The 16,079-nt window shown below is 38.4% G+C and overlaps 3 protein-coding genes across 3 annotated transcripts in view; 1 reads left to right on the plus strand and 2 right to left on the minus strand.

Moving 5' to 3' along the window:
• Positions 1-1,214: 1,214 nt before the first annotated feature.
• On the minus strand, positions 1,215-8,003 carry LOC110046141 (ras-related protein Rab-43-like). The gene is made up of 3 exons (XM_020751819.2): positions 7,294-8,003; positions 4,585-4,872; positions 1,215-4,105 (listed from the first exon to the last, which is right to left on the minus strand). The coding sequence occupies exons 1-3, from the start codon at positions 7,480-7,482 to the stop codon at positions 3,956-3,958; spliced, it is 627 nt and encodes a 208-aa protein (XP_020607478.1). The 5' UTR covers positions 7,483-8,003; the 3' UTR covers positions 1,215-3,955.
• Positions 8,004-8,637: 634 nt separating this feature from the next.
• LOC149101383 (pre-mRNA-splicing factor ISY1 homolog) lies at positions 8,638-15,673 on the minus strand. The gene is made up of 13 exons (XM_089275811.1): positions 15,518-15,673; positions 15,352-15,374; positions 14,458-14,515; positions 13,964-14,029; positions 13,797-13,839; positions 13,586-13,698; positions 13,112-13,173; positions 12,955-13,010; positions 12,573-12,695; positions 11,367-11,476; positions 9,985-10,071; positions 9,398-9,430; positions 8,638-9,310 (listed from the first exon to the last, which is right to left on the minus strand). The coding sequence occupies exons 1-13, from the start codon at positions 15,518-15,520 to the stop codon at positions 9,236-9,238; spliced, it is 852 nt and encodes a 283-aa protein (XP_089131937.1). The 5' UTR covers positions 15,521-15,673; the 3' UTR covers positions 8,638-9,235.
• Positions 15,673-16,079, plus strand: part of LOC149101384 (NADH dehydrogenase [ubiquinone] 1 alpha subcomplex subunit 12-like) — a 690-nt gene continuing 283 nt past the window's right edge. Inside the window, exon 1 of the mRNA XM_089275812.1 lies at positions 15,673-16,079. This exon is cut by the window's right edge and continues 283 nt beyond it. Coding sequence (XP_089131938.1) covers positions 15,728-16,079 — 352 coding nt within the window. The 5' untranslated portion in view covers positions 15,673-15,727.

The following is a 16,079-nucleotide window of genomic DNA, read 5'->3' on the forward strand; positions in this document are numbered from 1 at the left end:
GTCATGTTGATTAATTGACCTTCACATTTCATTACCGAGCTTAAAATTCACCATCTTTATTAACTTATCACTACTCACGATGAATTCAATAGCGTTGATCCTAGCAGTATGCAGGACACCTATCATATATTAACTCAGTTAAATGACCTTGCTCTCCATGAGTTCTCGTAGCTCAGTGGATAGAGCGCCCGCCCGGTGTTCAGGAGGTCATGGGTTCGATTCCTGTTGGGGACTCAGAATTTTTCTTTGTCCCATGCTTGTGTCATGTTGATTAATTCACCTTCATATTTCATTACCGAGCTTAAAATTCACCATCTTTATTAACTTATCACTACCCACGATGAATTCGATAGCATTGATCCTAGCAGTATGCAGGACACCTATCATATATGAACTCAGTTAAATGACCTTGCTCTCCATGAGTTCTCGTAGCTCAGTGGATAGAGCGCCCGCCCGGTGTTCAGGAGGTCATGGGTTCGATTCCTGTCGGGGACTCAGAATTTTTCTTTGTCCCACGCTCGGGTCATGTTGATTAATTCACCTTCACATTTCATTACCAAGCTTAAAATTCACCATCTTTATTAACTTATCACTACCGACAATTATTATTATTATTATTACATAACGACCAAATTTGACCACGCGAAACATGACTCTCGCCTTGCCGCATATGGAGGTGTTGTGTTACAACGGTTTGAATTTATAAAGGTTTGTATGGGAATGCAACAGCTTTGCTTGAAAAGCCAATTATTCTTATATTTTGTGAATAAAATCTACTTTCCCTGTTGCTGTGTTGTATTCTTTGTTGTTTGGCAGCTCCTCGGGCCGATCTAACGCGATTTCGGCGAGTTATCGTTCTGTGGGTTTCCACTAATAAAAGAAACCCTCAGAACGATAACTCGCCGAAATCGCGTTAGATCAGCCCGAGGAGCTGGCAAACAACAAAGAATACAACACAGCAACAGGGTAAGTAGATTTTATTCACAAAATGTAAGAGTACTTGGCTTTTCAAGTAAAGCTGTTGCATTCCCATACAAACCTTTATAAATTCAAACCGTTGTAACACAACACCTCCATATGCTGCAAGGCGAGAGTCGTGTTTCGCGTGGTCAAATTCGGTCGTTATGTAATAGTACATGCCATATGTCACGTTAGCCTGAACGTTCCCATAAAAAGGGGAAAAAAAAAGGATAATATTGAGAGCTTGGACCGCCTGTGGTATTACTGTCATTTAATAATCTACTCTTCTTTAAAATCTATCACCAGTCATACAGTTCAAGAATACAAAATATTAACAGTACCAGCTGGCAGAAATCACACAATGGCAAACCCAATATGGCAATTTATCAAATGCCATTTTAAATAAATAACAATTTTATTTTTCAAAAATTATTTTAGAAATCATTAATGGTAAAATTCTAACAGTAAACCAGTTACTGCAACTTGATCTTAACTACAACATTGTAAACAATGTAGCCTGCATGGCGTACATTCACAGGGGAAGGAGAGGGGAAGACTAGAAATGTGCTCCCCTCCTTGTCTCCCCTTTGTAAGCCCGCCACGCAGGCTACAAACAATGGCAAATAAGCCTTCATGCAGACTATTTTGCAACAAATTAGAAAGGCTTGACCATGCTTTTTGTTCTGTTATAAATCACTCTAAGAAGAAAGAAGTGTAAAGTGAAACACTGACAAACGTTAAGCATGTGTTTTGTCCAGGCGACACTTCTCTCATGCTCTCATCTCTTCCCTGAGTGATTTAAAACAGAATAAAGTACAGGCAAGCCTTTTTTAAATTTTAAGAGCTTCTGAATTCCCCAAAACAATCAAATAGTTCATGTATGGCCCACATAAACAGCTGATGATGTCATGTCATGTCATGAGCACTTGACATAAGCTTCATGGTTTGTACACACTTTTAAAAGCAACAAGGGGTAGCTTACAAATAACAAATAAATAATTATTGTAATAGACATACTTTATATTTTAAAAATGCAAAACCCAAAGTCTAAAAGCTTCAATTTTCACTGTTTTCTCCATATCTAATGGTCTTGGATTTGCTTTCAGTAAGTCTACATAAATACAGTCGGACAGATTTTGATCCATGTAGATGAATAGCTGAACTACAAGAACAAATTGGTTAAAATTTTAAAACTTGATTCTTTCAATGAAAGGAAGGTGACCATTAAATAGAAAGTATGTATGTATTACTGGTACATACTATAAGTAAGCTTAATGTATGATGAATAGTAATTATTAGTAGAATTATACTAGTATACTAATGCAAAGGCTGCAATCTGATTGGCTGAGCTACTCATATACTATCAGCCATTAGAGTGCAGTAGCTGTCGGTTGTCCACGAAATGCGATGTTTTTATCGTTTTCCCGAAGTTTTGGAACAAAGTTTAGACGTAAATGGATAATTAAATTCCTGAGGAGACTAAAAGAAGGACATAAACGGATTCTTGACTTTAAAAACTTGAAATTATTGAAAAACTGTTGCACATGTGTAAACAACTGCAAATTTACCAAGGACAATTCAATATGTGCGATTTTGTTAAAGCGTTAAGTTCAATAATGCGTCGCGAAATATTTGGAAACCATTATTTGCGTTAATTTGTTAGAATTCTACTAAAACAATTAGATTATTCTCTCTCGATTTCTATAAGGCGAGTTGAGTCAGCCTTCGCCCTCCTTCGGCCTCATCAACTATCACCTCATAGAAATCTCGAGCTCTTAATCTAATTGTTAATTATTGATAACAGGGCAGTCAATCTGTTTTCCACTCAAGCAATAGGCCCTTTGCAGCTGGGGTTATGTGACCAAATTTTTCCTAGAAAATTTTTATATTATGGGCTATAACTTGAGGAATGCCAGAAATGGAAAAAGTGCATCGAAAATACCAAAATGGCCAAGTTTGAGGTCTCTGGCATTAAAGAATGAGTTTATACGGCTAGAGGATTTGTATGGAAAATGTTGCTGGAGAGCAAGACCTTGCTCTCCAACAACTTTTTCCAAACAAATCTTATTCTTTTAAAAACTCAGACTGTCATAAAATCTCATTCTTTAATGATGGGGGCCTCAAACTTGACCATTTTGATATTTTTGACATGCTTTTTCCATTTCTGGCATTTGTTGAGTTATAGCCCATAATTTTATGAAAAATAGGTCACATGATGGCTTAGCTGCAAAGGGCCTATTAATGCCTTAAAATTACATTGCCCCATATGTTTTCAAAAATATGGAGAAAACATGCAAAACTTTTAAGTCGACAAGAAGTCATTTTGCCCTTGACCTTCGACACACAACAAAACATTAGCAACTTCCACTAGTGTAGCATAAAATAAATCCAAAAAGCCAACACCAAATGAATTCAGGGGTTTCATTAATGTTTTTAGCAGGAGGGCAACTGGTTTTCACAGGCGGGCAATTTAACTGTTTGAACTGAACTTCTTTAATAAAAAACATTCCCTAGATGGTCAAACCAGGCAGGCAATCAATCGACACTTGACTGTGTGTATCACACATGATCCAAATCATCCTGACACCCGGTCAATTTGTCTGGTGCCCTGCCCTTAATGAAACCCTTGAATAATTTTGTCTCAGTAAAGAAGCAAACTTAACACCGAAAAAGTGACTTGTTGCCGTATCACTGAATGCCCCAATGAATGCTCTTTTCCAATGCTACCTCTCTAGAACTCACTACCTTCTACTGTATATCATGCAGACAGAAACTTGTCCCCAAAGAAAGGATGTCTGCGAACAATTATAAGACATTTGCAAGATTGTAACCCATAAAAGCCCACTATAAAAGTTGGACAAATGCTAACATATACATGCCCTACATGTGCTACATGTGGGTTAGGTTACATCCAAACATTCATTTATGTAAAATGTTCCAGGACTTTTGATTCCTGATGTTAAAATGTTCCATTCTGTGCAACTTTGGACCTTGTCTAACCACAACACCACCTAGTATGTATGCTTTTTGATTCTAAAATTACATCTCCCTCCATAATGCTTGCCTGCAGATGAGACCCATTTTCGTAGCGGCTTTTCAATTCTCTGGCCACACGCATGAATGCATTTTCTATGTTTGTTGCATCCTGACCAAAAAAAGAAAGTAAACCAGTGAACGTATTAGAAAGCCCATAAAATTATGTGATGGTAACATTCAGCATTAATTTTGTTTGCTGACAAAATTATCAAGCAATTCTCCTAATAGGCACAGAATGCGTGCAAAATATATATATTTATAATCATTTCTTGAGCCCCAAAACAATACAAGAATCCTTTTAAAAAGTTCAAATGCATTTATTTAATAATTCATCAAATTTAAAGAAAGGAAATCATGGCTGCCGTAAGAGTATTTGGATATCTGATGTTAATTACAGTACTTAGCATAGATTTTTATGATTTGTTTTCTCCATTTTAGTTTTGATTGAGAAGATATTAATATCCAACACTCAAGACCTTAAAGTTTGTCAAAAATATTCTGCTGTGAGTTGTGCAACTCTCTTTTAACTCGGTGTTTTGAAATGTGGTCAAACATGGTCTTTCATGTTTGATATATTCAAATTCTCACCTTAGCTGAAGCTTCCAATGCATCAACCATACTGTAATGTGCAGCACAAGAGCTCGCCTCCTCAATGCTGACCTCGCGGTCTTCAGCAATATCAGTCTTGTTTCCAACAAGTAATTTGATGACATTAGGGGGAGCATATTTTTTTACATCTTCTGTCCATCGTACAACATTTTTAAAGGTGTCCTTCTTTGTAATGTCATATGTTATGATGACAGCATTGGCACTTCTGTAGTAGCTTTGAGTGATAGTCCTAAACCTTTCTTGTCCAGCTGTATCCCATACTTGCAACTAGAATATTATAAAGTAATAATTAAAAGTTCACACGTAGTATGTACTAGGTTAAGTGTGGAACTGCGTGAAAAGGCAAAGCATGCAATCATGTATTGTATTATTAAACAAGAGCATGTTGGCACTTGATTTGATCTGTCAACAATGAATTTGTCCTTAATGAATCAGTTTCCCTAAACGTGCCCTTCCTTCTTGACAGGCCCCTCCGAGTGTATATGAGCCAAGAGGCCCATCAGGCTAGCACTTATCTCCAGTTTCAGTAGCGTGAAACGACTAGGAGTATTTCTACTCCCCCCTGGATGGGATGCCAGTCCATCGCAGCGTTACCCCCAACACTAAATTCAACTGTACCCATTTATACACCTGGGAAGAGAGATGCACTGCAATCCAACATGCCATGGTTGATATAAAACAAAATAATATAACTATAGAACTCTCAAGTAAAGAGGGGGAGGGCTGAGGACATACTCTGTAAGAAGATTTTGAAGAATTGGTCGCAGCACATTTAACGAAAATTTCCTTGATTCTCAGTGACATATTATGTGACCTTGTTTTCAAGAAGCATTTTATGTGAATATACCTAGTTTGGTGGTAATTTTCTACCACAAAACAAACTGTTAATGAATCAAAAAATATGACTGTGTGAGTTGTTTCAATATGGGAGCATAAAATTCCAATTTTTGTTTGTGTTGGGCTTGAGCTCGCTCTGCAAATAAACTAGCAAAACTGTGTGGTCTAAATATGCAATATTTTTACTTTTATTTTTTTCTTACAAACTACTGTTTTGATGTGCATGATTTTAGTACAGATAAAAATGCATGTTTGGAAATTTTAGACATTTTCAGCCTGGATATAAGCCAAATTAGTGCCCTTACTAGCTCCAATCTACTCAAAAAGATATCTGGAACATGACAGCATTGACTAATTCTTTCCACGAACGTCACGTTTTGTGACATTTTTGCTCCTGAGCACATTCTTGTTTTGATGTCACAACCTGACTAGTCCCAAGTCCTAACCCCCTGCGGTTTTGGCCCGAACCGGAAGTGAAATTTCATGTTTCACAAGGCTAAAATGTAGTAAAAAAACAGAGATAACCAGCGATCTTTTTTTATCTCCATATATCTTGATCTCATGTAGATTCCATCAAGCAAATAAAAAAATATCTGTCATGAGCACTTTAAAATTTCCACTTCCACTTTCCACTTCAAAATTTCCAGAGTATTGCTTCTGACTTTACTGTTCCGGGTTCGACACTGGTCAAGTGCTTTTACACCCCTAGTGTTTTTTTTCTTTTTCACTTTGTTAGAAAAAATCTCTGTCTGCATGGATAGATTCCTGTATTTTAGCCACACCTGGTCTCTTTCAGTCATCTCTGGAGCTATGGTTGCCAAAAAATGCTGCCATTATTCCAGTAAATATGTCACTTAGCAACCAGAGAAGGAAGCTGACATTCACAATGTTCCACTTAGCATAATTGCTTGAAATGTGCAACATGTATCTGTTGTGTAGAGGCAAGTATAAGCTTAAATATATTGGCTTTCTTATCTTAAGTTATTAATTTACAGTTCAGAGGTATTAAATACATGTAAGTACATTTTATTTTGAGCTCTGGATAATGCATGCATGCAGTACAAACATTGTATGGAAACAAAATATGACTGCACTTCACGAATAGGCAAAATAACATTTTACATGTATGAAACCTAATAGATAAATAAGGCTTCTATTTACTGCATGAGTGTTATGTAATTACCTCCATAGAGCGTCGGTATACAAGAACCAACATATCACGTTCATCTTTATTTTTTTTTTAATCTGCAGTGTACATTCGACAATTGTCATTTTCCAATTAAAAAAATAAGTAAACAAAAAAAGAACTGAACACGGGCTTAGGTGAATTCACCGTGCATGAAAATAAACTTTCCTAAATTTAGACAAACATTCATGTTACTTAACGATGCAAACCGCTTTAAACGTGCGCATTTCAAAGTTCATTCGATCAACTGACTAAAATAACTATAAGCTTTAGCTTAATATAAATTAACTTAACGTTAAACAGCACTAAGCTAAAGGTTTTGTGCGAAATTTGTCGGTGTGAAACGCACAGATTTAATTAAACTTAACTTAATATTTTCAATACCTAAAACTTAAATAAAGAGGCTTTAGAAGGAAGAAAGGCGAGTGTTACACCAAACAATCAAGCAAGCTTATCCTTCTTGGAAAGCCAATCGACGTTACATTATCTCAAAGAAAGCCAACAAGCTAAGTCTTCGTACAGTACGCAACACTGCTACATAACAATCATGAATAAAATATGCTAATGTACACGCCAAACCTACTGTTTTTTTTTTTTTTTCTGGCTCTTGGAGTTACTCGAACAACGACAACTGCAATTTTTATCTTGCACAACACTGTACCCACCTTGACTTTTTTCGAGTCGACTACCAGCGTTTTCATCGTAAAATCTACGCCGATCGTGCTGCCATGCCGCTCGACGAACGTTCCCTTCTTGAAACGTTGCACAATGCATGTCTTCCCGACTCCTGGATCGCCGATTAAAACTATTTTAAAGAGGTAGTCGAATGAGTCATCCAGGTCGGCTGATTTCATCACATGAAAACGACGAACTGCAGAAGACTGCTTTTGAACGACTACTACAGGAACAAACCCATCTATCTACCAACAAACCTTGGAATTTACATATCTTGCTAGTGTCCAGACTCCCAGGAGTTAATTCGAGAAAATTTGCGCGGTTCGCAATCACCCGGATCGGACTTTTGGATTAACGGACTGAAGGTAAAATGCCTACATTTTGTTGTTGTAGCTTTACTACTGATGCTAGGGCAAGCAATAAAGCGACAAACCAAATCTAAATGTTTGTAAAAAATTAAACTTCTCTTTTGTTTGTTCTTAGGAATTCGTGCCTCGTTCATGATCATTCTTCGCCACGGAGTTCCATTTTCTGACATTTTCGGCTCGTCAGGGCTCATGTGCACAGAATTTCAAGACGCGTAACATGATTGACACGATCACATGACGCTTAGATTGATCACGTACAATTATGTGAATCAACAAGATTGATTTCACGTTGTAATTGTACAGTGAATTTAGCTAGAATTACGATCAAATTAGACTCCTCTGTCCCCATTTGCGCGTGACTAGGGGTCATGACAAGACAGGCAAGTAGTCTGTCCATCAGCAGCAAACAAATGAGTTAACCAGTTTTAAACGGGTTGAGTCTACTCTCAAAGAATAGATATATTTTCAAACTTTTTCTCTCGTGAGCGGGTGTAACATTTTGTAAAGAAAAGATTACAGTCACTATAAAGCTCGTTTTCTGTCCTACCCATATGCCGCGATCCTTTTAGTTAGCCAACAAGGAATTGCGACCTCAGTTAACCTCAGCAAGACGGCAGACCCTCAGCGACCTCAGGAGGCTACAAGTAGAATTGTGACAAGGTGTTTAACTTTAAGAATGGCATATTCTCATAACCTCCTCGGACACTGCAGATATCGTTGCGCATTTTGTCCAGAGGTTCAGAGGGTGTAACTATTAGGACCCTATTAGATTTTGGCACCTTGCTCAGAAATGCCTCTTCATTGTTTACATTTAGGTTGGGCAAATCATAAACCAATAAACATGCACTAAACAGCATTTTACAGTGACTCTTCTAGAAAAGTTGATAAGTGTGATTTAGCTACGGCAGTGTTTGTGCGAGCCACTGCCTCAGTAGAAGAGTGTATTATAACAAATAAACAACTTCGCACATTATAAAAGTTTCTCATCTGTACGTTATTTACAAGGTTAACAATTTTCGATCAAATTATGTCGTTTAAGATGATCTGTTGCTAGATCAAGTATACACTCTTTGATTTTGTTTGCGGAGCTCTTTTGGGAAAAAACAAGACGGTTAAACTCTCCGCTTTCGTTTATTATACAAAGGATGAAAACTCCTCAGGGCAGCTTAATTGCTTGGACTTGGTTGGGGTTCAGCGACAAAAGAAGATCAGTATTTCCAGTACGTTAGAGTTCAAGTATTCTAAACAGTGAAGAAATGTGGGACATCACAGCTAGATAGAAAGACCACATTTTACACTCTCCATAATTTGCCATCTGGAAACTCAGTTTTCAGTAACACTTTCTACTTCATATTCCGAACGGCCTCGCTTCCGTAAGAGTAAAAAAACATCCTAGGAACGAGGTTGCCACCGTGCGTATGTCCATCTGTTATCCGTGACCATGGTAACGTCGTTTGACGTAACTTGAAACGCCATCTTGAATTTAGCTTTCACAGAAAAGACCTGGGCTTGGATGGGAGCGATATGGCGTGCAGTATTTACAGGTATGTGGGTATGCACGCTGCTAAAGACCGAGGAGAGTTTTGGCTTCTTGGCTTTGTTGTATTAGAGTATCGCTGGCATACTTTTCGAGTAATTCCTGCAAAGTCAACGTTACAAGCTGGTCAACAGAAAGTATAAACATGAAAATAATTCAGTAAATACTGCAATTTTCTTGGTGCCATACCATTTTCTTTCTCTGAACAAGCATTTCCTCAACCTGGGAATGCAACAGAACATAAGAAACAATTTAATTAACCAAAAGAAAAACAGACTGTAAACACTTCTTGTAAAGCATTGCCTTATCTTTGGAGACGTTAATCAGAAAGCTTTAGCAAAAAAACAAAAACAAAATCAAGAATGAAACTTCTTATGTTCAAAAAAATGTTCAAATGTTGTTCATAGTGGTCAATGTGCTTAGCTACACCTAGCTGAGAAAGTGACGAGAGTTTGACGTCAGTTTACACGTAACTTTTGCTTTATACAAATTTGGGCCACATCGCAAACTACTGCCTTTTCCGTAATCATGTCAACCCAAAAGAGTTTCCTCTCCTCCTACACTCGTTACTCAGGCCATAGTGAGTAGAGGCACAGTTGTTGGCCAGCAACATAATAAACATGTATCACGTGATTGCTCATGCCATTTCTGATTGGCCAAGAAACCCTTAACCGGAGGCCTTCTTATACGAATTCTTGTACGACCAAAAAGCGACCCTTGTTCCTACAGCTATTTTCGTACGTTGTGAAAAGAAACACAACCCCTTCTGAACACACCTCTTTTTGTGATGGTACAGGTACATGAGCTACGAATGGTTGATTTCCCTCTGCATTTTGGTCGGTTTCCATTTCCTCATCACTATCCTATGTAATAAAAACAAACATATATGAAGGGAACGTTAGGCAACATTTAAAATTTTTTGGTGTTATCACAATTTTCTGCCGCATGAAGAGGCAAGAAGATTTACTAGTGCACCACAAGTTAGACCTCCCCATTCCCCAGCTGGCGTTGCTCAAAAAAATACGGGTACGCGTCTATCTATAAAGCAATATTAAGCCAAGTACGAGTCTCTCAACAGGGTAGGGTTTTTTTCATCATTTTACAGACCATAAGTCTCCATGAAAACCGTTGTTTGGTTTGTCACGGATGAGTCAGAGAAACTGCGTTGCGTGATTAACTAAATAACGGGTGATTGTTTAATCTCACTGAAAGAGTGCACGGCCTAGTCCAAACGTCGTGCTACTGCCTTGCCAAACTCAAATGAATTTGGCTTAGCAGTGACATGCAAAAGAACGGCAGTGGTTACTTTGCTGAAGACCAATTTAAGGACTACGCCTGGAAAGCAACGGCAGCTGTTGCAGCAAGCTATGAATTCAGTTGGGCACGGCAAGAACACACCGTTTGAGGCCAAGTCGCTCTACTGCCGCCTGGCTCTGCAAAGCCTGCCGTGCTAAGTAGTCGTTCCGAAGTTAATTCAGCCTTGCAAACTGAGTGGTTTCAAACGCCGTGCTACTGCCGTGCTTAAGGTCATTCCACTGAAATCGAACCTGCACCGAGATCTTTGTCAAACTTTGCCCACTGATTGTGTATATTGCAGGAGCTTAAATTTGGAAATAAAAATGAGGGGTCCCCATGTTCGTTTAGGAGAAACAGCACCTTGTTTATACCATATAAATCCTTATAATAACACCATGCTTATAGTCACGATTGCTTGCTAAATTCACGTTCCCGACGATTGTTCTTGCTCAACACTGAGAATTGGCCCATATTTATTTTACATAGAGAAATTTATTACTCAATTCAAAACAACAGAAAAAACTGATAGGTCACGGTACTTGTTTTCGATAAAATAACGATTTACTTCTATGGCAAGGTCCAGCCGCAAAGAAAAAGCCGCCATTTTTCAATGCGCGCGCTAATCACGCGTGAAACTATGCCCAGTAAGGACGCGCAATGCAATTCTGGGGAATTTAATTCTTGAATTCAGCTCGGCAAGGCAATAGCGCGACGTTTGGAATCGGCCCAAGTTACTTTTTTTACGCCATCAAAGATCGCTGTTTAGAAGGAAATTTTTTTCCTCTTGCACACTTATCTGGTAATTTACTTTAATTTGCTCTATCTTGAAGTTCCTCCAATGTAATGTAACAATAATTCACACCTCTTGGTCTTTACTGACAGCATAAATATTCTCCTCTTCTTGTTCCTGTTCGCTTCCCAACTCTCCTTCTTCTTTCCGTCTTTCCCATTCTTCCATTGCTCTGGCGATAGCTTTTAGAAGACAGAAAAGCAAGAATGAAAATGGGTTTTAGCAATTAAAGGGGCCAGACCACAAAAGGTACATAATGAGAAAACTACATGTAGCCCTAACATATCATGGTAGCCCCGTCTTATTATATCTCTCAGTTACTACATGCGCTGTGATTGGTCAGTTTAGCGGGCCGTCTTCAACTGTACGGCCCGCTAAAGTTTAAAGCCATTTTTACTGCCAAAATGTTTTGTGATTTATCGCCAGGTGTTCTTAACTTTTATAGCCAGTCAAAGTAAAAAATTTCTTTTACATTAAATTGACTATTAAAACTAGCTAAGGACTTAACAAAATTGACTCGTTTTGCTTTCGACGTGCGCCAAAAATCTGAAGCCGTTCCGCGTGAATAGGAATCGTTCCCAAACCCCAGACACATAGTAGAGATGTAATAATAAAATATCTTACTAACCTCGTCTTCTCAGTCCGTATTGTAAGTTACGGATCCCTTTGATTTATGGCCCATGCATTTCGCGCACGGGCCATAAATTGAAGGGGAAAAAAACGCCATCTTTGTCCCTTTGGATGTAAATGTTATCTCTTTATGGGTGTTCCTAACTCGCTGTCAAGCCCTTCCATATCTGAGCTTGGTTAGTCCTCAAATTGACAATTTTATTTTTTTTTTTTCTTAGTCTAAAGTACATGTACATGCAGATGTCCTTTTGGCTCACCACAAGTTCCTCCTCAAATGAAAGCGACAAGCTCAAAGGATGTCTGTGTGGGAGGGAGTCTGATTGTGAGTGACATGGAGTCATTGAAACGTTGTGTAAAACTTCTTTTGCTTATTAAATGTTTAACCAAATTTAATCTTATTCGAGTGTTGATTTTGTCAGGAGAATGTTCACTCACAAGCTAATCACTCAAGTGACAAAAGACAGAGAGAGCATGCATGCTTCAATGAAATGCTTCCTGATTTACAGTATAACATCACTGTTCTGATACAATATCTTCTTTATTCTGACTACTTACCTGTAGGCTTCACAAGGTGCTGATAGTTTAAGGAGTAATATATTAGATTTTGATCCCATACATTCAGGGAATAACCATGGGTTAATGACGCACCTTCCTTTTCAATGTCTTGTTCTAATGGAACCAACACTCCATCATCTTCATCTCTGTAGCCATAGTAGTCTGCGTCAACATCCTTGTACAGTTCTCCTCTGGTCTTCCTGGGTGGGGCTGGTGCTGTAATGTAAACAAAACACTGGGAGTTGAAGTGGCTGAGCAGACTTTTGGGGTGAACTTGGCACATTATGCTTCTTGTCCTTGATAGACCACTGAGCTTGAAAGTCTTCATGGCCACAGCTTGTATTATACCAGTAAAATTAGGCACATTATGACACTTCCTCCTTCTAATCCTCACCACTTTGGTAAGAAATGATGGTCCTTTCAGACTGCCTTAATTTAATTGCAATTCAAAGTAAACTCTCATCTTAAAACTTACGCTCTTGTTCAAATAGTTCTCTGACACCAGGGAGATCTTTGGCTGCTCCAAAGTACCTTGCACATTGAAATAAGACAATATTATCAATTTGCAACTGAAAAAAAACATTTGAATTGGAAAGACTAGTTGTAGTCTGTGTAATTTTAAAATAACTCACTTGTATCCTCTGTTACCCGGCACTTCTTTACCTTCATGATCAAGCATTTTTGGTCCAATTTTCTGAAAATTGAGATTCACCAAAACAAAATGTTATTCAAATGTTATTGAAGTAAAGCACCATGCAACACAAAGTTCACTTGGAACAAATGAAATGAGAATTAATATTCATCCAATTAATACACACACCTCAATAATGTATTGTCCCAGAAAATATCCATACCCCCTCCTTAGGATTTTTTAGTTTGAGTACACCCCCTCCCTCATCCTGTTGGAAATCCCAGTTTCAGTTCACACTTTCCTTTAAAAATGTTGGCTTTCAAGACCCCTCTCTCCCTTGGAATTTCCAGTAACCCTCCTTGAGGTGAGTATGGATAATTTTTGGAGCCACACAATACAGACACTATGTCTATCCTTTAGTGTCCATATAAAGAGGTTTGCACATTAATCTTTGACCTGTTTACAGTTCACTCACTCCATAGTCTGGTCCTCCTAACTCTTTTATCCGATCCTCCCAATGCCTCTTTTCTCGTAGTAGCTTGTTAATTTCATCATTCAGATCGCGGATTCTGAACTCACCAAGGCCCGCTGTGAAGTAAAGCACACAATTTTGCATACCGTTACTAAAATATTACATGTATAAATCTCACTAAAACCATGATATTAAAAGAGTATAGCTCTCTCACCATTCTGAATCTGGGCAACTTTTTTGGCTACTTCTCTTATGATCTGCAGACCAAACAATATAAGTACAGTACAAATTAAGAAGTGGTTAAAATACTGAATGACTTGTATTGCACTCTTGACAGGCTCAGGATTCTATCTTTAAATTTTAAATGAAAAAGAAACAAACCTGATGTCTCCACTTTTCAGCTTCTTGTAAATTATCACATTCTGTTGCTAGAAATGGTCTTCGCTCCTAAAAAGTTTCAGATTGAGTGAGCAAAATTGGGTTTTCAAATTACATGACAACTGGCCCCTACAGCCAGTGTTTATTAACAGCGATTCCTGAAAAATAAGGTGAAAATACTGGAAGAAGTTTGACTCTACCCTGGTTGAAATGGTGGTCCATTACAGGTCACCCTTCCACTCCTTTTTGGAGCAGATTTCCCTAATAGTCTAGTAGTTTGCTGCTACCTGTACCCATTTAAACTGCTCAGTAGATACAGTATAGTTTTGACATTAGCTGACAGTTTTGGCTTCTAAGTGAGAGTACAACCAGCTTATTGTTAAAGTAAACCAGGGAGAAAAGACGTTGAAAGTTCTGTCCCGCAGAACTGCCTTGCTGAATTTAAACCATTGGCTGTAAAAATTAAATGTTTTTAATTTTTAATATAGAACTCATACCTTGATTCCCTTGCCAGCTTCTTTCCTTTGAAGATCATACCAGCGGGCAAGCATGGTCCTAAAAAATGTTTGATGAAGATCAGCTTCTAATAACTTGGCTGATTGACCTTCTCAAACAATCAACAAGATTATCAAATGACTGCTTTGGGTACACACTGGAGTTAAGAATGAGTTAAGGGTTCAAAACAGAAGGTCATGCTGACTGTGTGTAAAGAGCTTGGTCTCAGCGAAGGTTAGAAGGTTATCACTGTTGGATAGCATGTTTCGCCATGGGCCTGATCTTCTTTAACCATAAAATGTCAATTCTAAGGGAGCAGAATGCAAAGAACTCAAGAGTATAATACATGGTCTTCTACACTGCTAGTAGAGTCCCCTCAATCTTTCCTAGATAAGGATCGAGGTGACTGCTGGCAGGGTACTGTTCACCAGTATTGGAGTATGATATGATGTATTTGAGTACCGAGTAAGTGCTTTCAATTATCAACCTGCCATTCTAATGCCAAAGATATGCCAAAATCTTAAAGGATTATGGTCAAATTGAAAGCAAATATTCATGCTGAAGATCTTCGGTGTAACCTGCACAAAGTCCACCCTGGACCATGAGAAAGTCTACCCATAAATCATGTAAAGATAGCAAGTGGGCAAATATTGCCCATTTCATATCATGCACTGTCTCGTAGAACGTTGCTCCCTGAATTTACACAAAACGCACAGGCATTCATATACGAATAAAAATAAGAAATATGGCTAAATGTGAAAGAGTAATCATCACATCTACAGTTACAGCTAGTGTAGTAGTCTGAGTAAAATGGGGAACCAAGCAAACCAGGCTGAATATGATCCACAGTCTGATGATCATTAATTAAATTAAACTGCAAATATTATTCCACTTACATAGCTTTTTCCGCGTTTCTTGCCTAAACACAGAAAAAAAGAATTAACAAGTGCAAAAATGTCAAATTTTGTAAGATCATGCACGAAACGTTTTTCGTCCGTTGCCCCGATAAATATCGAAATGGATGGAAGCTGAAAATGACACATAACCCCACAGTATACTTACCATTTTTGCAGCGTATTTTTTGTTTGTGCTGAGCCCTAAAACAACAAAATTACAACGATTTGATCAAACGTCCTACAAACACCTCGTCCACAACGTCCACCATTAGTCCTCAAATGCACACCGCTGGTCCATAGAATTGCAGAGACACCCAGAGACCCACGCGCGCAGCGAAGCGATTCTGTCGGCCATATTGGTTGTTGTGCTTCAAAAATGTCGTATTTCTTGAATGCTATTCGTGCGGAGCTAAACGCCATTAAGGTTGCAGGAGGATGGAAGGCCTCTTTTTACAGGATACTTAGAGAGACCAATCTTCGTACTGGAACTCTGATAGGAACAGATAATTACGGGAACAAGTACTTCGAGAACAATTCCTACTTCATGGCCAGAAATCGTTTCGTTGTTTATCCCTATGTGGATCGTTTCACCTTTGATGGCAGCCAGATTCCTGCAGAATGGCATCGTTGGTTGCACTACATGACGGATGACCCGCCGACCAAAGTACCTCCAGAACCTCGAAAGTTCATTCAACCACACGAGACAAACAAAACAGGCACTAAGCTGG

This window comes from Orbicella faveolata, unplaced genomic scaffold, assembly GCF_042242905.1.
Source record: "Orbicella faveolata isolate gen_17 unplaced genomic scaffold, um_ofav_v1 contig_4, whole genome shotgun sequence".
Classification (NCBI taxonomy): domain Eukaryota; kingdom Metazoa; phylum Cnidaria; class Anthozoa; order Scleractinia; family Merulinidae; genus Orbicella; species Orbicella faveolata.